Source organism: Manacus vitellinus, unplaced genomic scaffold (genome assembly GCF_001715985.3).
Source record: "Manacus vitellinus isolate BGI_N305 unplaced genomic scaffold, ASM171598v3 scaffold_2_pilon, whole genome shotgun sequence".
Lineage (NCBI taxonomy): Eukaryota > Metazoa > Chordata > Aves > Passeriformes > Pipridae > Manacus > Manacus vitellinus.
The window spans coordinates 33,368,326-33,393,785 of record NW_021940208.1 but is presented as its reverse complement, the minus strand read 5'-3'; the positions used below and the strand labels follow the sequence as shown (position 1 = coordinate 33,393,785).

The 25,460-nt window shown below is 38.9% G+C and overlaps 1 protein-coding gene across 4 annotated transcripts in view; it reads left to right on the top strand.

The window, feature by feature from the left end:
- LOC103762448 (complement C4-like) overlaps positions 1-25,460 on the top strand; it is a 47,645-nt gene that overhangs the window by 19,168 nt on the left and 3,017 nt on the right. For all 4 annotated transcript variants that reach the window (XM_018071500.2, XM_018071502.2, XM_018071499.2 and 1 more), the window contains 26 exons: positions 699-848; positions 1,256-1,382; positions 1,739-1,810; positions 2,698-2,901; positions 3,801-3,912; positions 4,143-4,213; positions 5,162-5,301; positions 6,410-6,622; positions 8,619-8,670; positions 9,190-9,270; positions 10,321-10,524; positions 12,068-12,143; positions 12,562-12,718; positions 14,057-14,152; positions 14,461-14,629; positions 15,596-15,762; positions 16,207-16,365; positions 16,939-16,998; positions 17,458-17,551; positions 18,269-18,434; positions 19,272-19,359; positions 19,987-20,061; positions 21,094-21,202; positions 22,106-22,195; positions 22,557-22,649; positions 23,378-23,461. In XM_018071500.2, coding sequence (XP_017926989.2) covers positions 699-848; positions 1,256-1,382; positions 1,739-1,810; positions 2,698-2,901; positions 3,801-3,912; positions 4,143-4,213; positions 5,162-5,301; positions 6,410-6,622; positions 8,619-8,670; positions 9,190-9,270; positions 10,321-10,524; positions 12,068-12,143; positions 12,562-12,718; positions 14,057-14,152; positions 14,461-14,629; positions 15,596-15,762; positions 16,207-16,365; positions 16,939-16,998; positions 17,458-17,551; positions 18,269-18,434; positions 19,272-19,359; positions 19,987-20,061; positions 21,094-21,202; positions 22,106-22,195; positions 22,557-22,649; positions 23,378-23,461 — 3,109 coding nt within the window. The remainder of the gene's footprint in view (positions 1-698; positions 849-1,255; positions 1,383-1,738; positions 1,811-2,697; positions 2,902-3,800; positions 3,913-4,142; positions 4,214-5,161; positions 5,302-6,409; positions 6,623-8,618; positions 8,671-9,189; positions 9,271-10,320; positions 10,525-12,067; positions 12,144-12,561; positions 12,719-14,056; positions 14,153-14,460; positions 14,630-15,595; positions 15,763-16,206; positions 16,366-16,938; positions 16,999-17,457; positions 17,552-18,268; positions 18,435-19,271; positions 19,360-19,986; positions 20,062-21,093; positions 21,203-22,105; positions 22,196-22,556; positions 22,650-23,377; positions 23,462-25,460) is intronic.

Below are 25,460 nucleotides of genomic sequence, written 5' to 3'. Positions count from 1 at the left end.
ATTATATTTTACAATTAAAATATTTGTTTTGGAAAAAGGATGTGATAGTCTATTGGGAAAAAAAAGTTTTCAAGAAAAATTATCTATCTCTAAAACACAAACCAATTCTTCATTTATACAAGGACAAAAGTCAGTTATGGTCAAGCTGGCATATCTACTACGGATTCGGTATTAGTTTCATAATCACCGTTCCTACTCCCTCCTAAACCACAAAGTGTCTACATTAGAACCAGATCTGAGTTTACCCAGTCATGTTAAAAAATGCGAGTGTGCAATAGAAAGCAGGTAGTATTATTACAGACTGGTTGAAGTCAGTTAATTTTGTACATTAATTAGTCTTTTCCTGTATTTCATGGCAATATTGTTTCCACTGGAAAATAACAAAATTATGTTGAAGACCCTAGTTCAGCAAATCCCTTACATGTACTTTTAATTCCCATTTGTGCTTATTCGTCTTTGAAAGTCAGCGTCCAATATTCTGCAAGACACATCTTTTAGTTCCCCATGATTTCCTTCAGTGAGAAATATCTGCATCTCCATCTTCCAAAACACAGGATCCCAGGCAGAAGCACCACAAAACAGAAGCATCCCCCGGCCTCTGGCTGCTGACAATCACAGCTGACAGTGTTCTTGGCCCAAAGAGTCTTCACTTTTTATTAACAAATTTGATATTTTTTGTTTCAATCTTTTCTGTTTAGATTAAAGTGAGAACAGAACAAGAGATATATGAACCAACAGATATCATCCATTTACAGATTGAAACGGACCATGCGGGAAAAGTTGCCTTAGCTGTGGTTGATAAAGCAGTTTTTATTCTGAATAAGAAAAATAAGCTTACAGCCAAAAAAGTAAGATATTTCTAAGAAGAAAATTTTGTATCTACTAGTCAAACAAAATTTTCCATGACTAATGTGAGGATCAAAATGTAATTAATGGCTATTAATTGCTTAAACACTGATTTGCTAAACTTGAAAATGTTTTTTTCTTTTGCAATTTATTGTCTATTTAAGATGAATGGTATATTTAAGATGGGAATTTTCATGCAATGGCAGACAAGTCTGTAAATTAAGATACCATTGCTTGAAATCACTTCCTAACTAAAACATTCCTTAGCTCTAATCTCAGTTTCCAAATGCAGCTTGTACCTCCAGTTTGCCTTGCTTCTGTGAATCAAAGACTACAAGAATTTTTCTAATATATATATATAAACCCTTTACAAGCCTGTACAGTACATCCGTACTATTTTATTTGGCAGGTATTTAATGCTATGAATTCGTATGATCTTGGATGTTCTGCAGGTGGTGGCTCAAATAATGTTCAAGTTTTTACTGATGTTGGTCTGGCTTTTATATCAGATACAATTCAATCCAGCATTCGGGAAGGTAAGTGCAATCTGCCCTCTACTTTACATGTTTGTTTACACTGTAGATCTGGTGAGGTTGATTGCTTAAAAACCAGAAACATTTTATTGTGATGTTGTAAAATCTCCTTTGCTTCTGGATTTTTATTCTTCTGTTCTTCCACTGGATGCTGGAAGATCAGATAGCCCAGATGATGGCTGCTGGTCCTTTGGTGACCACTTCACATGGGGCAGGCAGGTAACTTGACAAACTGTGGATCTTCTGTGAATGAGATGGGTCCTGAGATGGGTCCTAAGATCAGTCTTCATGAATGATGTGAATGATCAGGCTGTTCCTGTCATGTTATCATGACAAACTCTTCTGTTCTGCCTTCCCAGGATATAAATGCCTCCATGGCACCAGAAGGCAGAAGAGATCTTTGGATTTTCAGAAGAAAATGTCAGGAATTGGTATGTCTGCTCATCTGGGTGGCCTGAAAGGCTTAGCAGGGGAAGGCAAAGGAATCCGGCTAGGATCTGAGGGAGCAAGAAGTGATGGCATAGTAAAGGATACCAAGATATTCTTAGTCCCAGTTCTTTCATTAGGTGACATAACCTAGCACAAGTGTTTATACTATGCTGCGTGACCTGATGCATCATTCATCAAAAGAACTAAACAATAAAGAAACCTGAAAAAAAAAATGCCAACTAAACCAAAAAAACTGCAAATGGAAAATAATTCATGACTTTACAATCTCTCAAATGCGAAGTACTTCTACTAGATAAGATGTCATGTATCAGTCATGACATTGAGGCTTTTCAAAGTTATTTGTATGGCCAGAAAATGTTTCATATATCTTATTTTTTTTCCTTTATATTCTGCTTTAAAATTTTGGTACTTTGTGCTTCAATTAAGAAGTGAGTTAGTATAATATTTGGTCTAAATTGGAAAAAAAATAATTTTACACAAATTGACATCTTGCTGGAAGACATGACAGCTTGAAGCTGGCATCTTCCTTACTTTTGAAATCAGGCTCTTTATTTGAGAAGGAAAACACTGCCATGGCTATTTCTATTAAGATATCTAATTTCAACCTGCCAAGGAGGTGTTTTTAATTCACAGTCTGACTGTGAAGTGAAATCTTAGAACAGAATATTTAGGATGCTATAGGACCAGTATTTTCCTTTTGTGTTTGTGAACTGTTTTTAGGATGGAGAACAGGTCCCTGGCTGAAGGCTTGACTGTTGCAATAAAAGCTAATGTTAATGGCAAAGAATGACAGAAGTGAGCATTATGAACACTTTTACACTTATTGCTACTTACACAGCAGTAATTCTGGGGTTTAATTGTATTGCAGCCAGCAAATACCAAAACACTGATCTGCAAAAATGCTGTCAAGATGGAATGAGAATAAATCCCATGAGGTTTCCTTGTGCAAAAAGACTAACAAGGGTGTCTGGCTCTCGCGAATGCAGGAGCGCATTCCAGGACTGCTGTGAGAAAACCACAGCCCTCAGGAAGGAGGCGAAGCGGAGGAACAGAGTGGGCTTGGCACGACGACGTAAGGAACAATGGCATACAAGAGCCACTTCTTTCACACTTCATACGGTGGCAAGGGAGGATTAAGGAGCATTTAGTGCCGTGGGGCTGGGGAGGAAGTTTTCACATCAGCATTGCAGGGGGCCCCAGTGTAGTGCAGCACCCACATAGCATTGCATCTTCGCACCTGTACACTGGGAAGGTGGGAGTGGGACAGGATAACTTCTTGGGGTGAGAAAAGGCAGGAATTACTTTAGCCCAGAACAGCCTTGTGGAGGAGCTGTTGTCCCCTGCCCAAATCCCAGGGAGGGTACAGACAGCAGAGCAGTGAGTGGCTGTCTGCGTTCAGGGCTCTAGGTGGTCTTAGATTCATGACTATTTTATTAGTGGTAATACTGTTGTAACACCTGAGTACCTCCCAGATGCCTCGTCATGAGAAGGGGCCACTTTAACCAGGAATAATTTTGTCTCTTTCTTCCTTTCTACTCGCCAAAGTCTATCTCTGACCACATGTTACATCTTATCTCATGTTAAAAAAAAAAATTACCTGGCATAGAAAATGACCCCTTTCTAAGTGCAATTTCTGCTACAATTTCTCATAGATTAACCCTTTCATTCTCTGTCTTTCACAAATATGGGACAGCAGGAACATCTTTGCTATGTATTACTAAAGGGAACTGATTTCTCATTTGGTAGCATATAGTTATTGAACGTGGAAAGAGGAATTATCTTTTGTTCATTGACAAGATTTGGTCAGTGCTTCTCCTTTTTCAACGTATTTTTGTAATGTAGAAGATGAAACACAGATGAAATATTTTTATTCAGAGTATTTTTCATGCTCTGACGTACTGACTCCCTGCAAGACAGTGTAAGGTCAGCAGCCAAAGGCTTCCAGACAGAAACCGTACTCCTGTTTTACAGAACACAGTGACCATGAAGAATTCTTTGATGAAACCTCTGTCAGCTTGCGCAGTTACTTTCCCGAGAGCTGGTGGTGGCATTTTGAAGAAGTGGAAAACCCTGGAAACCATAGGTACTGTACTTCCTGACTAGGTGAATATGTCTAAATTTGTACAGTAAAATATATATAAATATCAGCTTTACATGTTTTCTGATGCAGAGGACTTCAGAATATTTGCAAGTACTTTGTCTCTACAACCAATGGAATATGGATTTTTTTCCTTACAATACTCAAACTTCAGCAAATAACAATGTTTACATTTTATACATTCTTCCTAATATATTTTATTTTTTGTTTCTTAGTGTAGAAAACTTTGCTCCTGATTCAATAACTACCTGGGAAGTTCAGGCAATAAGCATATCTCCCGAAAAAGGTATAAGTATTGGGCATTTTTTTGGTTTCTTTGTATGAACGAATAGACAATGTGTAGTTTTTAAAAGAGAAACACAATGTTATGTTGACAGAGTAAAACAGTCTGTACTGAACAAATGCAAAATGTTCTGATCATGACATTTCCTTCACTCTTTTATGCCATATTAAAGCCCAGCTAGAAGTTATGAGCTAGATTTATAGTTATAAAAGCAACATGAAGTGGGATCTGAGGGAGGATGGATAACACAATCAAAACTGTCTCTTATTCTTTTTTCTCTATAAAACACCTTCGTTTAGCTTCCACATAGCCAGGAAGCCACAAGAAAGATAGCGGTAGTAAACACCGCTTTTCTTTGAATAATTCTGGAACCAAGTTCTGGCCATATCAAAGCATGAAAGTCTGTGATCTCTAGGAAGACAAATAAGAGAAGAGCACCAGGAAACAAGCAGAGAACCAGCAAGGGCTAGACACCAGAGAGCCCAGGTTCCTGGTGCTACTCTGGGAGCTCCTGGAAGTAGACCAGGACCATGCAGGAGGGACAAGGGGTCCTTCTGGTACTGACCACTCCTCTATGGAAAGGGAGTCTCATCCAGGTTTACAGTGATGGATATGGAGTTTATTTTCCAAAAACAAGGAAAGGTCATTGTGTTTTAAACATGGCCTTTGCAGGAAAACTGGACTGTGTTTCACTCACAAAAGTTACAAACACTCCTACCAAGTTTTACCTATCAAAAATCATGGCAGTGACCCCAGAGGGCAAACCATCTACCCCTGAGATGGGTCTCTAGTGCAGATGAATTGAAATGCTTTCTGAATATGTCTGTTTTTCTCTCCTGCTCTTGACTTCAGGAGAGCTCAAGCAATTAGTTTCGATTAGACGTTTAACTTCTTATCAGCTGCTGTTAAGGGTGTAATTCTTTGTGTTTTGTTTTTTTTTTCTCATCCCAGGGTTTTGTGTAGCTGACCCCCACACCTTTGCGGTTTTCAAAGACTTTTTTGTGTCCCTGAGATTACCGTACTCAGTCAGACGACATGAGCAACTAGAAATAAAAGCAGTGGTTTACAACTATCTGCCCAATGATCTCCAGGTAGTGTTACCAACAACTGCTGTACCACACATTCCTAGCTAGCTAAATCTGTAGTTATGTAGTAATTTAATGTAAATGACCTGGCCACCTTTCAGTGCCCTCCTACAGCCCAGACATAACGCTCCCATCTTGAAAGCTTTCCCAAGGACAGGATCCAGTTCTACTTGCTAATCAAACTTACTGTATAAAACAGATTTTATTTACCATGTTACACAGCTGTATTCCTTGCCTTTGGGTATGACTTCTTCCCCTTCATTGAAGCAATCAGTTACCTTTTAGCTGACTGGTAATCTGGGCAATACCCAGCTGCTGCTATTTCACAAGGTGCTCAAGGTACAGAGGTAAATTGAGCACACAATCTGATATGCTAGCCACAAAACTCTGTGCAAAAAATGCAAAGCCACTATGCAGCTCTCCATACAGCCACAGTTGTCACTGGGCTTAGGACCTCTGTCATCCTAAGGGTGATGCTCTTTTTTCTGTTTCTTCCCATCTCTCAGCCAGCTGTTTGACCAGCATTTTCTGAACTGTGTTGGGTGGTATAGAGGGACATATTAAAAATGTATTATCTTTCTTACTTCCCTGTGGTTTGGGGATAGGCCAAAACTACACTGCAAATTCAGCATAATGAAGAAATACTAACCAATTTATATTCACAGCCCTAGTCAATGTAGATGAATGTTAACACACTAAAGGATCATAGAACAATTTAGGTTGTAAGGGACCCCTGGAGGTCTCTAGTCCAACCTGCTGCTCAGAGCAGGTCCAGTTAAAGCAGGTTGTTCATGGTCTTGTCCAGTTAGATGTTGAATATCTCCAAGGGGGCAGACTCCACAAACCCTTTGGACAAGCTGTGCCAACAATCAATCACTTCTTGATGAAAAGGTTTTCCCATTTTATAAATGGAAAACAGTAAATTCAGGAGAGCAAAGTGAAAAACAATATCTTGCAAAATGTCTTCATTGCTCTTTCCTTTTTAAGCAAAAACTAGTCTCCTGTTTTACCTGTTTCTAATTTCCCATTCTTATCTAGGCATAGTGGAGCTGGAGTATTTTTCCTGTGCAGTGATACTCTAAGACTGATCTCAGACTTTGCCTTGTCCCCACAGGTAACAGTGAAGATGGATGCAGTGAAGGAGCTGTGCACTGCAGAGACAACAGAGAAGGCTGTGCAGCTGCAACTGGTGGCTAAGGGGAACTCTGCAACACCAGCCTACTTCTCAGTTGTCCCTTTGACTGTGGGAGAAATTCCAATTACTATTACTGCTTTTGACAAGGTTTCTGGGCATAGTGACAGCATTAGGAAGAACCTCAATGTTGTGGTAGGTATAACTTGTTGAAGACAAGCACTTCACAAGTATGTGCTTCTCCCCAAATGTAACATTCACTGTGTGTGAGCTTTCATGAAGGGAGTGAAATAGTACAAAGATAAGACTGGAAGCAATCTCAGGAAAACTGTTTTTCAGTAAGGAGTGAGGTGTAGCATGTGGAAGAAATTTAACCCTATATGTATAATGTATATGGAAATGTTTGTTCTCTGTGGCAAAAAGGCATCCTTCTACCCATAACATAGCAAAAACTTCTTCATGCAACCAGTGCTCATCTTGTAATCTTTGACTTCCACCTGCTTTATCAACATGTATGAAGGCAACCCTGGATGTACGTACAGACTGGGGAATGAGATGCTGGAAAGCAGTGCCATGGAAAGGGACCTACGGGTCCTGATCAATGTCAAGTTGAATCTGAGTCAGCAGTGCCCTGGCAGCCAGGAGGGCCAACCATGTCCTGAGGGGCATCAGGCACAGCATCGCCAGCCAGTCGAGGGAGGGGATTGTCCCGCTCTGCTCTGCACTGGTGCAGCCTCACCTTGAATATTGCATGAAGGTTTGGTACCACAATATAACAAAGATATTAAGCTATTAGAGAGTATCCAAAGGAGGGCAATGAAGATGGGGAAGGGCTTTGAGGGGAAGCTGCATGAGGAGCTGCTGAGGTCACTTGATCTGTTTAACCTGGAGGAGACTGAGGGGAGACCTCCTTGCAGTCTACAACTTTCTCGTGAGAGGAAGAGGAGGGGCAGGCACTGGTTTCTGCTCTGTGGTGACCAGTGACAGAACCTGAGGGAATGGCCTGAAGTTGTGTCAGGGGAGGTTTAGGTGGGATATTAGAAAAAGGTTCTTCACCCAGAGGGTAGTTGGGCTCCCCAGGGCAGAACAGGCTCCCCAGGGCAGTGGTCACAGTACCAAGCCTGACAAAATTCAAGAAGCATTTGGACAATATCTCAGGCACATGGTGTGACTCTTGGGGATGGTCCTGTGCCTGGCTAAGGGCTGGACTCAATGATCCTTATGGGTCCCAGCATATTCTATGATTCTGTGGTTCTATATGAAAATTCTTCTTCCCTTATGAAGCCAAGATTGAAGATGTCCATGTATCAATATTTTGAGAAGGAAATACTCTCTGCTAGTTATAAATTTAAACTTGTTTTATTCCCTCTGGTTGATAGATCTTTAGTTTTAATGATTGCACGGGTAAAACATACAGGCAAAAAAAATACTGTAAATAGTATTAAATAACTTAGTTCTCTTTCAAAATTATAAAAAGGAGGAGCCTTCTAGAAAAGATGACTTTTCAAGAACCAACACAGACTTGTTACAGCACCCAAGTCCCCTACTGAGGGCTATTTTCAATCCACACAAAAAAGTGCAAAATATGAATCCTTGTACCATTGTAGGTAAGGATAAGGCACAGGATGTTGAGAACCTGCAGTTGTTAGAGGCTATAACTTTTTTGGAGATAGACAGAGTCTCAGAGTTCAATGCTACACTAAAACATTAAAAGTAACTGTAAAAATAGCTTTCTTAAAACTGAAATTGTAGGAAGAAGGATATGTGGAAATCAGAAGGAAAAAAAGTTTAGATTTTATCAACAAGATGTACTCAGAACTTCATGAATTTCATATTTGAGAGATTTATAAATATGAGTCCCTCATTGAACTTGACTTGCATGGCTCACAAAGCTGAGAATAAACTTTGAAGTTTAATTTTTTGAGGTTAGTTTTATTTAAGGGAATTTCATCCATGGAAATATTTCAATAGTAACACAAAAAGTCAGTATAGTTTATTAGTATTTCAACTGGGAGATTGTAATTCTGATTTTAAGCTTGAGTTTTACCTGGAGAGAAATCTCACATCAAAATCACTTATTTGTGCCACCCGCTGGTCTAATGCCAGGATGGAGCTTATGGGTTTTGTGCAGGTTAATTTCAGGTGTGAGTGCTTGCAAACATTCTGACTTTTTCTTTCCTCAATTGTGCAGGCAGAAGGTGTTTTACAGAGAGAAGAGGAAACCATTTGCATTAACAGTGGCTGTAAGTTACAGAAAAGAGTTTGATTCAGATGAGGTTTGGAGTAGAAAGAGGGGGTGAATGATAGGTGCAGTGAAATACTTCTTAATGTAGAGATATTGCTTTTGTTAACCAGAACTTATCACAAATAAATTCATCTGGTACCTAGCAAAAGACTCAGGAAAGAAAAGTCATTAAATTCTAAATTTTTAGGATTGATTTATTTTACTTTTTTGTTTCAAAGTAGCATTCTTTAAATATTAAATAAGCCTCTATTTCATCTACTAATGGGTCCTAAACATATTAAAAAGTAGGAGTTTTTTCAAACCTAAAATATTGTTAAAGATTGGAAATTAAATAAATTAAATGAATTTAAAAAATACTTCTTTCCATAAAATTTCATTTAATGTTTCAGATAACATTTCTGTCAAAATTGATGTCAGCTGTGAAATGCTTAAGGAAAAGTATGTTCTAAAATTACACTGTATGTTGTTTATGTTTAAGAAGTCTGGATGTAGATTTCTATTTATTATTTATTTACAGTACAATCCCATACACTGGACCTGAACAGACCACCTGATATGGTACCAGGTTCTGATAGTCATGTGTTTGTTAGCCTGAAAGGTAAATGTAATTTTTTGTCAACCACTTCTCCAGGTTGCAAGGGACAGGCCCCTCTGTGCTGCTTATTCCTGCCTGTCAAATATCCGTTCCCTCCTAGTTTTTCTGTTATGAGTCAAATTGTCTGTGCTACGTGACCAGGTCATAAAACAGAACACCCCCAGGGTTGATCCAGTATCTTTTCCTCTTTCTAATTACTCCTTCTTACTTGAAATGGATGTAATAGCTTTATATGATCCATCCTCCTCACTGTGCTCAGACTAAAATTATGGGAAGGCCAAAGGTGAAGGGATTCAGCTTCCCTAATAAACCCACACTGCATTTAGGTTTGTAGAAATCTGCTTTAGCTTTTAGAAATAAGGATGCCAGATTCTGATGTATAAGTTCTGGAAAGTTCTGTTTCTCTGAAGAGAAGATATGTATAATCATATAGTCATTTAATCCAATAACTGTATACGTACATATATATATATATATGCATGTATACGTATTTTAAAAACATCTATTAGCAAGCAATTTTATTAGGGATAATTACTGTTTTCCTCAGAAAATGGAAAATAATGCATTTGTGACACAAAGGGTATTGGCTTCCACTTCAAATCCCTGAGCTAAAGTACAGGGATGTGTGAATTCATCAAATGATAAAATTGCAGAGAGAAAAAAAATACACAAAAGGTTTGGCATGATTAATGTACAATCATTCTTCCCCTCAGTGGGAGGATCATGTCTGGTTTGACAGGAATTTTCCAGCCCAAACCCCACGCACCAATCTTTCCCCCTTTCCTTGCTTCTCTGCCTCCAGCAGCCTTGGGACTCTTTCTCTTTCATACTCCTTCATTGTACCAGCCTCCTTTCTCCAGCTTTCCCAGGGCCTGGCACCTCATCCTTGTTCTTCTTCAGCTTTACAAAGTCTTGGGTAGCTAAAAACTCTTTAATGGGGAGGAGTATCAGGCCATGCTGGAATGTCAACCTATAGTTATTATCACCTTTCTTCGTATTACTCCACCCAATTTTAAATATGGTATGTATTATGGCTTATGTTTTTTACAACAGGGAATATTATGGACAAGTCTGTTGAAAATTGTCTTAGTCTTACTGGAGTGGAGAAACTTATTCAAGTGCCCACAGGCTGTGCAGAGCAAACAATGGTCACAATGGCCCCTGCAGTCTACGCTATTGAGTACTTGGATGCCAGTGAGCAGTGGGTGAACTTTAATCCTGAACGGAAGCAGGAAGCCATTAGTATGATTGAACAAGGTATGCAGACAAAGGGGGGGGGAAAAAAACCAAACAAACCCCAAAATAACAAACAAACAAAACAAAACAAAACAGAGCCCAAAAGATGGGATTTTTGTTATCATTTTGCACTGCACGCTGATTGTTTTTACTTGGTGAAGGAGTGACCAATGTCACAGCCACAAGGAAATGCCTCTGACAATCTGCAAACAGAACTTGTGAGGAGGACTTAAGAGACTATTTGCCAGCATCTGGCAGTGGACAGGTATTGACGTTCACCATCCATCCTCCCTCTTGCCTAATTCAGAAGTAGAAAGTAAAATCTGAGCTGATCAATGTCAGCTCTTTTCAGAGTAAATGGATAGCAAAGACCAGTCCTTCATTTCCTCCTAATGTACAAGTTCAAAATGGATGAAGATGAATCATGTCCTAAAAAGACTTATTTCTCCCCACGAGTCACAGACAGTGCTTAGGATGCCCAGCTGGGATGTAGACATCTCTGTCTGTGGCTGTCAAAAGAAGTATCACAAAGGAAATTTCCAATGCTAATCATGATACTGACACTTTTGCTTCCACACTCCCGTACTCATCATCACATAAGCTAGAATGGCTTCAGCAGCCTTGGCCCAACCCAGGGAGGGAGTTTCCTTAGGGAGAGGACACCTGCAAGTCTTCTTCTCGAAGAGTCCACTCCAAGATGTGATCCAAAGATACTATTAAATAGTAAAGCCAGGACCACAGTATGTGGAAGTGTTCCAGCTCACTAACTCTCAGGCACTAACACAGAGCCTGAGAGTTGCCAGTGTTGCAGCAGGTACAGCTGATCTTTCTAACTGCAGTGGTGTGCTTATGGCATAAAGCAATAGTACGTGCCTGTCTTCGTGATATTCAGACATGTGGCACACATTTCAACACTGAAAAATAAGTATATAAATAGAGATTAAAAACATGCTAGCAGTTGCTGCATGGAGGTCTTTGCCTATTTATCTAAGACTGCCTAAAGTGATATGAGATCCTGCTAATGAGTATTTGGTATTATCAACATCATTTAGTCCCTATATTATGCTTTTATTGATTCTTATTGAAGTTCATTAGTGTAAAAAATGAGTTGTGGCTGTGATACTGACTTTGTCAGGACAGTAGCAGTCAAGATCAGAGGCCATGATTTCTGAGGCTGTGTATGATGAAATAGATGATGTTTTGTATACTTTCTGATTCAATGTACTATAAAGTCAACAGCTTGAAAAGTTGTCAATAAGAGGAAATAAGTTTCCCAAGATTCACTACACAGAAAATGCTTTGTAACCATAGGTATCTGCAGTTTTCAGGTTATTCTCATGGCTCAATTAAGCCAAACAAGACAGAGGACCTTCTAAGCCTAGTGCTTTTTCTGTGTCAAAGTCTGCTGACACAGTCATTTCCTCCTTAATGCACCAGTGGACACCTCCATGAACTCTTCCACCAGTCAATACAGAACATATTCGTGCTAATGCAAGTGATGTAGGAAAATGCCCAGTAAATATGGGTATTCTCTGAAAAGTTATGTTCTCTCCTGTTCATGCAGGTTATACTAGACTGCTTGAGTTTCAGAAGGTGGATGGCTCCTACGGAGCATTTAAAAAAATCCCCAGTAGTGTATGGTAAGTGATTTTTTTTTCTGTAGTTTTATTTTTGGTTTTGTTTCTTTATCTGGTTGGTTTTTTTCCAAGTTACCTCTATTACATTTTGATGCATCAGGAGTTTTTCTAGGGGGATAGATTTTCAAGATCTGGTGGACATGGTGTTGCCTATATACTTTTGTCATGAATAGTCACCCACAAAATCTCTGAGCATGTTCAGTCCTTGATGAAGGAGATTTATACTGAACCACTGATTATTTTGCATTTGCCACAGGGTAGAAATGGTCATGCTGATGTTGAATAATAACACACTAGGTTCCAGTGAGTGGACTGTATTGAATATGAGTCTGTATACAAAATTAGTATGTTTATTTTCCTGTCGATATAGTTTTCTATAAATATATGTCAGCACAAGTCTGGAAAATTTTTTTTTGTGCAGGTTAACTGCATTCATTGTTAAAGTACTCACAAGGTGCAGAGATTACATTGATGTCCAAGATAATCACATACTCAACTCCATTACCTACTTGATTAATCAACAGCAGGCAGATGGTTCATTCCACGACCATCACCCCGTACTGGACAGGTCAATGCAGGTAGGTAATCCATATTTAGAAGAATCTGTTGCTCATTTAGGGCTATTAGGGGTTCAAAGGAATATTCTGAGTTGTTGAGTAACAAGAAATGTATCTAAAGAAAATAAATCTGTAATGTAAAATTAACTTGTTAAAAGGTCTTTTATGTCAGATGCATAGTTAGCACTTCACCACCCTTATCTTTTCATCCAATCTTAGATAATTTTTGCAGCTATGCCTATAGAGCACTTAGAAAATTAATTGTGAGGTCCGTATGTTAGGTGAAAATGTAAGCCTTTTATTGCCAAAGGCAACAGAGCCATAGAATCATAATTTAATTTTGAAGGGACATCCAGAGGTCATTTAGTCCAAACCCTGCTCGAAACAGATCTAGTTAGATCAGATTGTACAGGGCCATGTCCAGTTGAGCCTTGAGTACCTCCTGGTCTCTCTGGGTAACGTGTTTCAGTATTTCACCACTCTCATGGTGAAAAAAGAAAATATTAATACTTAAGCAGAATTTCCACTTGCATATCTTAGTCTACACATCCCCTATAACTGTCCAGAAACACAAAATTCTTATACAGTCCATGAATCTAGACTATGGAAATAATGTGCATCTTCCAAAACTCGTTGAAAATGCAGTTACCTTTGTAGTGACCATATATGGAAAAAACATGTATTAATATTATTAATTATCTGTGTCAAATAAGTAGTGAGGCTTTCCCCCTCAAATCCAGTTTTACAGTTGATGTAGCACTGTTGGGGGGAAAAAAACAAACAGCCCAAGAACTGGCCAAAGGGTTTTGATTTTTTTCTGACCTATGTTCATGCTGAGATAGTTATCTTCTATTTTACATATACTTCAAGTGCTTTCAGGGGGGAAAAAAAGCTAATGAAAGGACTATGTTTACTTTACCAAGAAGAGGGATAAGAAATGATCTAGTATTGGTGCATAAATACCTTTACAGGAAAAAAGTTCTGTGTGCAAGTAAGTGCATAAAAAGTACCAGAGAAATGAAAAGAAAAAACTCCACCCAACTAATGCTTGAAAATTGAAGCTATGAATATTTCAATGACAAATTATAGATTTTAAACTATAAGTTAAATAATTAAATATTTGATTATCAACTGAAGGACATGGTGGGTTCCTAATTTCTGACACTGTTTAATGAAAACTAGCTGCCACTATAGAAGATATACTTTAGATGGACACAATGAGAAAAATTAAAGGTAAAGCTACATGGTATGTGGCCGGATGGTTTGCCAAGAAGATCCTTTACTTCATGAAAAGTGATTTTCTAAGTTTAATCATAAGCATGTACATTTAACTTTTCCTTTTAATGTTTTGTCTTTCAGGGTGGCATTAAGTTAGCAGAAGAGGATTTGGCTATGACAGCCTTTGTAACCATAGCATTGCAACAGACGCTCCAGGTCTACAAGTTACCTGATGTGGTAGGAAGCGTGACTCTTTAAGTCTGAAGGCTATTGCACAATGGCATATCCACTCTTCCATCTCTTACAGTACTACAAATCAGGAGTATAAAATCTGTTTACATCTGTGGTGTATAGGAAAAGATTCCATGGCCTAGTGTACAAGGCACTTTGACCTACACAGTCCATCATCAATGGCTTTAATCACTAAGCAAAAGTGATTACAATTGTCCCAAAAATTACTACAGTGAAGTATTCTAATTTCCTAGTATTCTTGCCAGCAGTAAGACTCAGTGATCTTTTCAAATGGATCCATTCTGTTTTCACAGGTAGAAGGGATTAGAGGAGCAGTGGATTACATGAAAAATCAACTTTCGAGAAATACTGACTGCTATTCTACAGTCATCACGGCTTATGCTCTGACACTTGTGCAGTCTGATAGTGAAGAAGCCCAGTTTGTGAAAGAAAAATTAAGGGACTGTTCTGTTTTTGATGCAGGTAACCATCCTTAAAAATTCCTTTAGAAAGCACTTTTCCTAATTGAAACACTGAGACCACTTACATGAACAAAACATATTCAAGTAAACGAGAAACATTTCATTTTATAGAAACATATATGTATATGTGTAATATATTTAATTATTTAAATTACATAATTAAATATGTCAATGTTGATGTTTTAATATGTAATATGCATAATTAATATCACTGCAAAGTGACACCATAATGAAGTTTGGATCATGATCTTCTCTGACACTGGAACTTGGACAATACCATGGTAAATATTCATTTACATTTCTGCTTCCCTTGGGGAAAAGAAAAAAAAAAGTCCAAGCCAAATGAGGAAGAAGAAAATTTGAATGAGAAAATAGCTACATATAACAGTAGCCCAGACTGGATTTCTGATCAAGAGGCAAGGTGTCTCTTCCAGACCACCTGCTTTCAAAGCCCCCCACCAGTTCGGAGTGCTTTGTTGCAGCTCCACACGGATGTCACCTCTTAGTCCTCCAGTGTGTGGATGTGGTGACAGCTGGGTTAGTTGGCTGCAGGCAGCACTGCCATCCTATTAATTTCTTCCAATACATTTGCTAAATTTCTTGCAATACATTATGGTTTAATAGCCATAGTTGAAGTATAGGGAATATGGTTGTCCTTATTCAAGGCTGGATTTATGGGCATAATTAATACTATTATCTCTCGGGAACCACCAGAGACAATGCTACCACTCCATCACATGGACATCGCTGTACAGTGGGTTCATTAGACTGTGATAATTGAAAAATTGGAAGTTATAGGTTTCCTTTTCCATTATCTTTTCTTCTCAATGGTTTTGTTGCTCTCACAACACCATCTGTGTCTTGTGGTCCCTCAGTGCTATGACATGAAATACCTACTGTGTAGAACAATAGTGATTTTTGGCAAATGTCCCTACGAAGGAGATTCAAGACTGAGTTATTCTTGCAGCAAAGCAGCAGCGCTACTGGGGAAATGGGAACGATGCTGTCTCAGTGGAAACCACGGCCTATGCACTGCTTCAAACATTGCTCCTGAAAGACATGGAGTACACAAGGCCTATTGCTACGTGGTTGACAGAAAGAAGAAACTACGGTGGAGGGTACTGCTCTACACAGGTGCCTGACCACCAGTCCAGGGGGAGTTCTAGGGCAAGGGGAAGAAAACAGAAGCCTCATACAGACTTTTTCATTTAGATTTGAAAGCATTATAACAGTTAATCCTCAACTTCTTTGGTGCATGAAGCACTAAAGATTTTGGCTCATTAATAAACAATGAGCCAAAATAAAATGGTTAAAAGCTAGCAAAGAAGATTCTTTGTCTTCATGAAGACCTATGATAATCTAAGGTCAGAATTCCAGTGGTTTTACAATTTTAGTGCTAAAAGAAGAAGCTGGGAAATAGGATTAACAGTCTGTGCAAGTAGGAACAGATACAGGAGAACTTCAAAGCAGGAAAAAGCATAAAACTGAGTAGTCCAAGGTGACTGATAATGTCATCCTACATGTTGTTGAAATAACGTGGCATAATTATTATGTTTTTTGCACTTCTTTCTCACCTAGGACACAGTAGTGGCCTTAGAAGCTCTGTCAGCATATAGCATACAGACATTGAACACTGCTTCCACTGACCTGACTGTCAAACTGGGAACACCTGGAAGACAAAATGACTACACCATTGTTCTGACTGATACTGATGAAGAGTTTCAGAAGCAGACAGAGGTACACAACAATCCCTTGTTTCAAACTTTTTTTCCTCAAACAGGAGAAACTGGATCATCTGACCTGGGTTTTCTCATGTTAAGCAACCATGTTGTAGTTGGCTTATAATACCTTTAAATAATTTAATCTGTAAAACAACAGAATATTTTTAAAGAAAAAAAAAAACAGGTGCTTAGCAGCACACTTTAGAGGTGCTTTCTCCTGCCTCTTCAAGGACTTTGATGATGTGAATCTCCCCTAACAGTGAAGAGCAGCCAGGAGACCAGGTCTTGCTAGGAAATGAGCAAGAAGGGGAATATTCTGATCTTCAGTGTGCTGGGAACAGTGAAAATATCAAACGCAGGCTACAGAGGGGAGAGTAAAGTTGATAAAATATGTCTATTGAGCCCTAAACAGCAGAGTAAGATGTACCAGCTCAGCACATTTAAAATGTTATGAAACTTGAGGTCTTATAACTCCATAGCTAAAAGTTTTCCCTACCCCATTTTGGAGGGGTAAAGGCAAGATGACAGGAAATCCACAGATCAAATGCTGAGCACAGACTAAGTATTTTTTTTTCCCCTTGCTTTGCAGTTTGAACTTGGGAGAAAACTTGAAGTATCGATACATGGCAGAGGAAGTGGGACAATGAGTGTAAGTTGCAAATTCAAAATCCAGAGTCTAACTGGACTTCTTTTAATCCCTTTTTGAAAACTGAGTGAAAGATCACTTGCCATGACTTCAACCTTCATGTTCCTACCTCCAAATTTCTAAAATTCATGGTCTAAAGCCTGCCCTTGTGGACAGTCAATTTTTCTTGTCTTTAAATTTATTAAATCTTTGAAATGTCAATGCTGATAGAGGCAGCTGGAGTTTGAAAGACCTCTTTGTGGTTGGGAATAGAGAGTTACCTCAAATGGGTCCCACACCATTTGTGAATTGCACATGCTTATACCTGTGACAGTCCTCTGTGACTGTTCTGAGCCTCTGGGAGACTGGTCTTTCTCTCCACACTTCCATGTCCCATCAGCATTTCTTCAAGTCCTGGATGAGTAAATCCCTTGTCATTTAAATGATATTTTTAGTGGCTTGCTGTTTGTGTGTTTGTCTTAGATATTAAAGATGTACTGGTCTTCTGAGCTAAAGAACAATACCTGCAATGATTTGATTTTGACGGTGGAAATGGAAGGGAACATCAAGTACTCTGGTAAGTGAAAGGGGCAGTGATTTGGTCTCAAAGGTGACACGTTTGACCAGCTGCTAATGATAATTCACAGCTTTCCAGCTGTGGAAAGTGAGAATTACCACAAGGAAAGATAGAAGCCCCTGAATTCTCCCTAGCTATTCTTTCATTTAGCTTATTATTATTTGTAATAATATAATAACTATCAGAGTGACTGTAGGTGCAGCAGATACTTAACAATTACAGAACTAGAAACTCTTCTTGAAGAACAGGAGGTGAACTCCCTTCACAGAAGGTAAAGCCCAGCTCAGTTCCCTGGCTAATAAGGGAACTACCATGTGCCCTTAAAACTCTTCAAGGCAGATTTGTCATAGATTTTTCATATGAGCAATAATATGTTTTCCATCCCTTGAAGTATACATTCATCATCATCTCTGCCTTTGTCTGCATTTTTTTTCTGTTTGAATAGTTAACTTTTGGAGGGAGGGATTGTCCTTTACAAATTTATTCATAGCCTGAACTCCATACTTAGCTACATTTGTTGGTTATTCTTACTCTAGTTATCCCTAAAATTCTAAATCTGAATTAATTGGAAATACTGAGATGGTGTACAGCAAACTTTTATAAAACCCACAGTGATGGCATGACTTCCAACCAATATTTATCATTATACCAAAAGGAGCCAAATTACCAAGCCCTCAGGCAAATTTATGCATGGCTGATCATATTTCTCACCTCCAGAAGCTGAATACTCTGACGAAAATGATGGTGAGGACTTGATTGCTGCAGAAAACAGCACATTTGAGGGGCTTTCTGGCATAGAGTGGTTTGATATCCACAGCAGAAGGAAAAGGGATGCCATCACTCCCGGTAAAGTAGAATCACTGCGGTACAAAGTCTGTGTCAGGTATGTCTGCAAGACCAGCTCTTCATTTGTTTGTAATTCTCCTTGGTCACCCTCTTCATATCCACAAACTCAGCATCCAACATGGTGATCTTCTGTGAGTCTGAATACACTAAGAGTCTGTGTCCTCTCTCCCATGGCAGGAGAAAGGATTTCCACACAATTGTGAGGTTTACATGATTTGCATATACTTCAGATGCCCACTGCAGATTCTGCCCCATCAGACTCTGGGGAGACTCTAAAGCACCTGTCAGGCTAATCATTTGAAATAAGTCTTTTATTAAATAAAGTAAATACAACTGGAATACAGTAGTAACACATTTACAGAGTTTCTGGAAAGATGCTGTTACTTCCTTCACAGTTTCCCCATTAATTACTACGTAACATTTATCAACTACCAGACCCACTGTTCCATAGCACACTGATGAGTGTTACGGTGAGGCTTAAACAATAGTATGAAGCTCCCTTTCTTGTAGTTAAGACACAGGAGAAAAACTGAAGGCACAAACTACATCACCAATTCTCCCCTACACTGTGGTACAACTCTTATGGGAAAAGGAGGGTGCCAAAATAAAAAGTTCTGAAGTTCAGAAAGCCTATATGAGAAGCTCAGGCAAGACACCTGGGTTTTGAATGGCCATTTGACCAGTTGAGATGACTAATTTTGCCTCATGACTCCTAATGAAGTAGGCAGCTAATTTTCAAATTAAAATCCACTTTGAAAAGTTAAATGGAGCAGAATGTTTTGTTTCACCATTAGCAAGCCTGAAAAGCCAAACTCTTCAAAGCAAGCTGGCTGTTCAGTGCAGATATTCACTGCTGACCATCTCCTTTATAAAGGTCCACAGGTTCCAAAGCACCAAAGATGTCCCTGGTTGATCTCACTCTGCTGAGTGGCTTGGAGCCTGACACAAAGGATCTCGAACAGGTTAAAAACACACTTTTCTGTGCAATCTTTCGTAGCCCTTTTAGAAAATTTGTCTTTCAAAATCTTTCAGAAGTCCATAGAATAAACAAGGGAAAACAGATTTTGGAAAAGCAGATTTTCATTATTCTTCATGTTCTGATAAAATATTTGCTGAATATATACAACAAATACAAAGCTTGTGGTGAACAGACTTCAACCTTCTTAGTCCCTTGTAAGAGAAATTAGGGCAAAGCTCAGCAGGGCACTTAAATACGTACCTGTCCTTCACACATATTACTGTCCCCACTGGCACTGTTGTCCTGCAACATGCCAGGACAGTGCACCCTGTGCTTGCAGGGGGAAAGGCAAGTACGTCTTAGAGGTGGTTGATGGCACAGCACAGTGACAAGGAGATGGGGAGACACGGCGCTCTAAAAACGTGGCTACAGAGTTTTGGGTTCTGGAACCCGGTTTATTGGGGAAGGTTTGCCCAGTTTCAGGCTCTCAGGGATTGTCTCCTTTAGGGAGGAAGTAAGAGGGCAGAATAAAGCAAACAGCTGAACAAAGCAAACCAGTATATACAGGTTGTAGTATTCCTGTTCTGCCCGGGTTTTGTTCCGATTTGTTTGTTTCTTTGTTTTCCTGCAGTTGGTGACAGCTTCAGACCAGTACATTCAGCACTATGAGTACAAGGGAGGGAAGGTTTTGCTCTACTTTGGTGAGGTAAAGTAAACCCAATGATTTTCTAATCCCTGCCATCTCAGATAGCTTATAGACTTTTTTTTTTTAAGCCAATGATTATATTTTTCACACTCCATTACCTTTCTGTATTTTTTGTTATATATTATTATTGAATGGCTCAATTGGAAAAAACAGAGGAGGGAAAGAAGGAAAACATATACCTTGATCTTCCACCTTTTTATGTTCCAGGAGATATAGTCCATATTTGAGATTTGATCACTGGCTCAAATAAAAAGAGAAACCCTCTCCCTCTCTAGTCAGAAGGGATACTTTTTGTGCATGATTAACAAAAGTGTTAACTGGTGGTCCTGTAAATTCCACATGAACAACTTGCATGTCAAGATCAAGATTCATATAGTGATAAACAAATATAATCATCAAGACCCATAGTTTCTGTGTGTATTTCCCAATATTTTGGATAATGACTCCACCCTATACCCACCTGAGTTGCTTCACCTCTACAGTCAAAACAGGACATCCTCGTAGAAAGCACACATGGGCAGTGATTTTTATTTTTTTTTAATATTAGATAATAGACAAATGAAAAAATGTAAATGTTATTATTGCTATGACTTTCCTACATAATGTGTTCATTTAACATATGTCAAAATCTGTCTCTGACCTTAGCAGTTTACTAAAGAAAGTATATATACTGGTGGCCACTGGCACAAGGGAACATATTTAACACCCATTACTCCTGTGCAAGGTGGCTTTAGGAAAAAGCTGAAAAGTAAACCCCGAAGTACCAGTGATGTGAGTCCAGATCAGACAATTGCAGGCAGAGAAGACCTGCACACATCTTACAAAACTACTTTTTGAGTCTTAACTCATGCACAAAATCTCCCAGTAAAATCATGGAAGGAAAAGTCTCCTTCAAGCCAACAGTACCAATAGCAGTATCTATGCCATCAGAAACAAGCGTTCAAAAACTAGCACAGGTACAAATGAATAAGGAATTGACTGAGGAGAGAGAGTTAGTTTTCTCATCAAAACTGTTGTTCCTTTTCCCTCCAGCTCACAAGTGGACCAGACCCAGATTGTATATCATTTGGGGCAAAGCAAATCAATCCCATGGGCTTGGTTCAGCCAGCAAATGCCATCCTTTATGACTTTTACAGTCCTGGTAAGGGCACAGAAAAATAATGCATAACTGCTTGAAAGAGAGACCCTCAAAAAAAACCCTCCAGTCTATATAAGAGTGATTTTGATGTAGTGTGTGAAGCCACATAGTTTTATCTACTGATAAAACAACCTGCTTTGCATACTGTCTTGCACTACCATGGCTTAAGATTATCTAAATAGAGATCCTCTCAGGAAGGTCCATTATTTCAAATGGAATGAAAAAAGAATTTTTACACTTATGGATTTTTAAATCAGGTTTCCTGAGTTCCTGTTTCTTCTGGTGATTTTAAGCATGTTTCAGTCACATTTTGTTTTCAGTTAGACTGTCTAAGATAAGCAAGCTTAGAGATTTTATTTATGTACTGTGCTTGCTGGAGAAGTCAGTCTTGTTCCCCATTCAAAGAAGGTTAAATGCAAATCATCCCCATTTGCCAGAGTTATGCAAACAATATTTGAAAATTAGGTGAAAATAGACTTTGCCTAAACTGAGGGGTCCAAGACAGTTTACACTGGCTTTAAACCACTAGCTATTGGTGATCCGATCTTCTGAAACAGTGCAGTGCCCACTGTAGTTCTATGGTCTAATGATTTTTAAGATGAATGGGAACAATAAAAATGTCAGGGGAGTGGGGAGGGAGAGAAGAGTGCAACTTAAAAAAAAAAATACCCAAACAAAATTTACCCAAACTGAACAAAAAAACTACTGCCCAACTGAAAGGCAAGGTGATCCCTGTACTCTAGGTGCCTAAGCTATAGGTCTTTGTGGACTGCTGATGTGCATTTTATCCCTTAGTGCTCTCCTTTCCCTGGACCAGGGAGAAAAGTTGACCTGCAGATGTAGATTCTACTGTACAGGCTTTTCCACCTGAGCTCTGAGACAAGCTGTTTTGTTTCTTCTACTTAGACAGAAAGTGCAGTGTATTCTACAGTGCTCCCAAGCACAGTGCCATGCTTTCAAAGGTGTGCCACGCCAGTGTTTGCCAGTGTGCAGAAGGTAAGGAATTACTACATAGGCGGATCTAAAAGAAGATAGATACTTCTAGGAACCATTAACATGGAAATTGTTAAGTCCAGAAAGGACCATTACAATTATACTAATACATAATACAGGACACAGTGCGTCCTCTAGTACGTTCGGTATCAAATTGAAATTGATCTTTTGATGGCTGAATGCAATATGTGTATATGTATATATGTGCATGCCTATGTAAAAACCCTCTATCGCACCTCTAAGAAAGTTGTTCTGCCATTTTATTATCTGTTATATTGTGGTGTGAATGTGTATGCGTAAACTATATCTGTCTACATGTCCATGTCTACAGAGGCAGACGTATCACTTATTTTCTTCACTCCAGGTCCCTGCCCAAGACAAAGATCAACTTTCAGTAAAGCTGTAACACAAACTACACGTTTTAATTTTGCCTGCTACCAACCTACTGCAGATTATGGTAAGACATGACAGACAACAGTCAACTTGGTTTAAACATGGTTCTTTTTCATAAGGATAAATTTGTATTTTTCTTTATGCCCAGACCTCTCCTGAATTGAGTAGGATTTCTGTATGTGGCCTACTGGCTAAGGAGATGAAATGAAGGCATGTGCTATTGTAGCCATCAGAGGGGTGAAATGGAAAGTAAAGGCCTTGGAAAGATAAAGGGGATGCTGGGGGAAGGAAGAATGGACAACATAATGTTACAGGGTTTAGAAAAAAAACATGGTGTGAATACCACCTTGCCTTGCATCCCTTGTGTTACAGGATGTAGATAAAGAATAGGCTCTACATAGCATGCCATAGCTCAGCAGCTCTTTCTACAGAGCTAGATGAATATTTTCTCCTTTGTTAATTTGCCTTTCTGACCTCTTCTTTGGATGGAAAATTGGAAGAGATACTGAAGGAAGACTGGTTGAGCAGCTTTGGTAAGTTAGATTCTAACAGTAGGACAGGAAAAAGAGTGAAAAGATAATCACAGAGGAACTTCCTTGAAAAAAAATACAAAAAAGGAATACAAATCTATAAGGTCTTCATTAATACCTGAGCTTCTAAAAGTATGAAAGTTGTCTTTCATACTCCATGATTTGTGAATAGATGGTACATTGGCCTCTGTATAGACACTTGGTAAAAGCATACCTATTTCTCAGTCTTTGGATGCAATTTCATGTTTCCATTTGGTTGCAGCGTATGAGGTGGAGATCCTCAACAGTACAAAGAAGAATGTTTTTGATTACTATGAGGCCAAAATCCACAGAATCCTTAAAGCCAGTAAGTATAAAAATCTTTGATTCCTTTCATTCACCTGTAGGAAAACTAGGTTGATTGAATGTTAGCCAGTATGAGCCACGCAGATACCATCTTTTGCTGCAGAAAGTAGGGTCAGATGCACTTCTACACTAGGCTTTAAAGAAGGTTGATTTATTGCAAGGTTTGGTGTATCTGCCTCATTGTTCAGTTCGGCTCAGGGATAGTTTTTTGTTCACACTGTGCATGATTGCACATTGTGCAATCCCAGAGCATGTGAGCTTCGTCCTTTCAGATGAAACTAAACTAGAAGACACACTGTAGCTGCACTGAGTCCATGGCTCCAAACTAGAGTTAGTCTAAGATAAACCCTCTAAAAAAAACATGCTTAGTGTGGATATTAGGACTTCTGCACCAGCTAGTTCACTTTATAGACTACTACTGATTCATATTTTTTCTAGTCAACGCATATTCACTGGCCTCTGTTCTGATACTAGATTAAGATTTGACATGCTTATTACTCAATTAATCATGAAACAATTGCAATCCTTGAAGAATAGGCTGAGTTGTCCACAATGACTTGCCTCAAGTCAATGAACCCAGGAAAACTTCTATAACTTCAATTTAATGATTGTGATAACAACAAAGAAGCCTTTCTGTTTCCTTAGGTGCAGTGTAAATATTTGCACTTAGACGATGTTGTTTTGCAGGCCTGTCATCCCAGCTGCCCCCATGTGAACTTAATCAGCAGTATCAGTGAACACTGATACTCTTCACAATAATTTCTGGGGGAGCTCTCACATGACATATCAAATTGCAGCCACTGTGGTATCATGCAGTTGCCATTTTTGGGTTTGGCAGACAGAGATTGCATTTAAAAAGGAACTTCAAAGGTTTTGAATCCTTCCCTCTCTGTAATAGAATAATTAACTCATTCCATCAGTCTTTGCTAAGGGGACTGGCAATGCCACACAGTACTTTATGGCGCACAACTTGTGTGCCCAATGTTCAGTTCTTGTTGGAAAATCAGGCCCACTCTTTATGAATCCAGAGAGAGCATCTGACATATAGGGCTTTCCCTATGCAGGGAAATGATAATGCACCTAGTGATCAAAATAGTGGCTATGGGAAATTATGATATTCTGTGGGAAAGTTTCATTAATTTCTTTAGAATACCTACAGGATTTAAAGGATTTAGAGCTCTGGGTTCCAATGCGTTTGTACTCACAACTTACAGGCAAGCACTGGAAAAATTTTGTTGCTCGGTAGCTGAGAGAAACACCCTTTGAATGCGAAGTTGAAGGGAAAAGACATCTTCTCCCATTCCCAAATACTTTAAAATCCCCTTTGGTTTGTGCTGTCTAATGCAGCTTCTGAGCAGCAGGCTTTCAGCAGGCTTGGGAAAGGCTGGCAGGAGGCATGAAGCCACAATGATAAAGAAAAAGCAAGGTGTTGCACCCAAATCAGCTTGTGACTGAACTAGAGTTATTATCTTCTGTATTCTCTGTGTCTCTTTCGAGTGAGGTTGGCCTATGTTGCCATCACCAAGGGTAGGTGAGAATTCGTAGGGTAAAAATCTCATTCCCTGGATCCCTGTCATTATTTCAGTATCAATCTTTGAAATAAAGGATTGGTTCAGAAGACAGATGGAAGCATTTATTTGTGTTTGGGAGTCAGCAAGAGAGAATTTTGCAGATGTGTGGTTCTAGGATTACCTTGATTAATAATAGAATTAGTACATGTGTTTCGGGTGGCTAATATTTATGCTGTCCTGTGAGTTCTTTAGGAGTCCTCTTGGAGGAACTGTATAACCTGTCCAAAATAGCATAGAATCCTTTTTTTACTCTTCTTTTTTTTTTTTTCCACCCCCAGTTTTTTTGTGTCCTATTATAGATTCTAAAATTTGAAGTAATTGTTCCCCTTACATTCTGCTTAGAAGCTTTGAAACATTATATTTTAATTATTTTTTTTTAATTAGAGATTTAGAATTGAAAATTATGTAATAAGCTGTTAAAGTAACAAC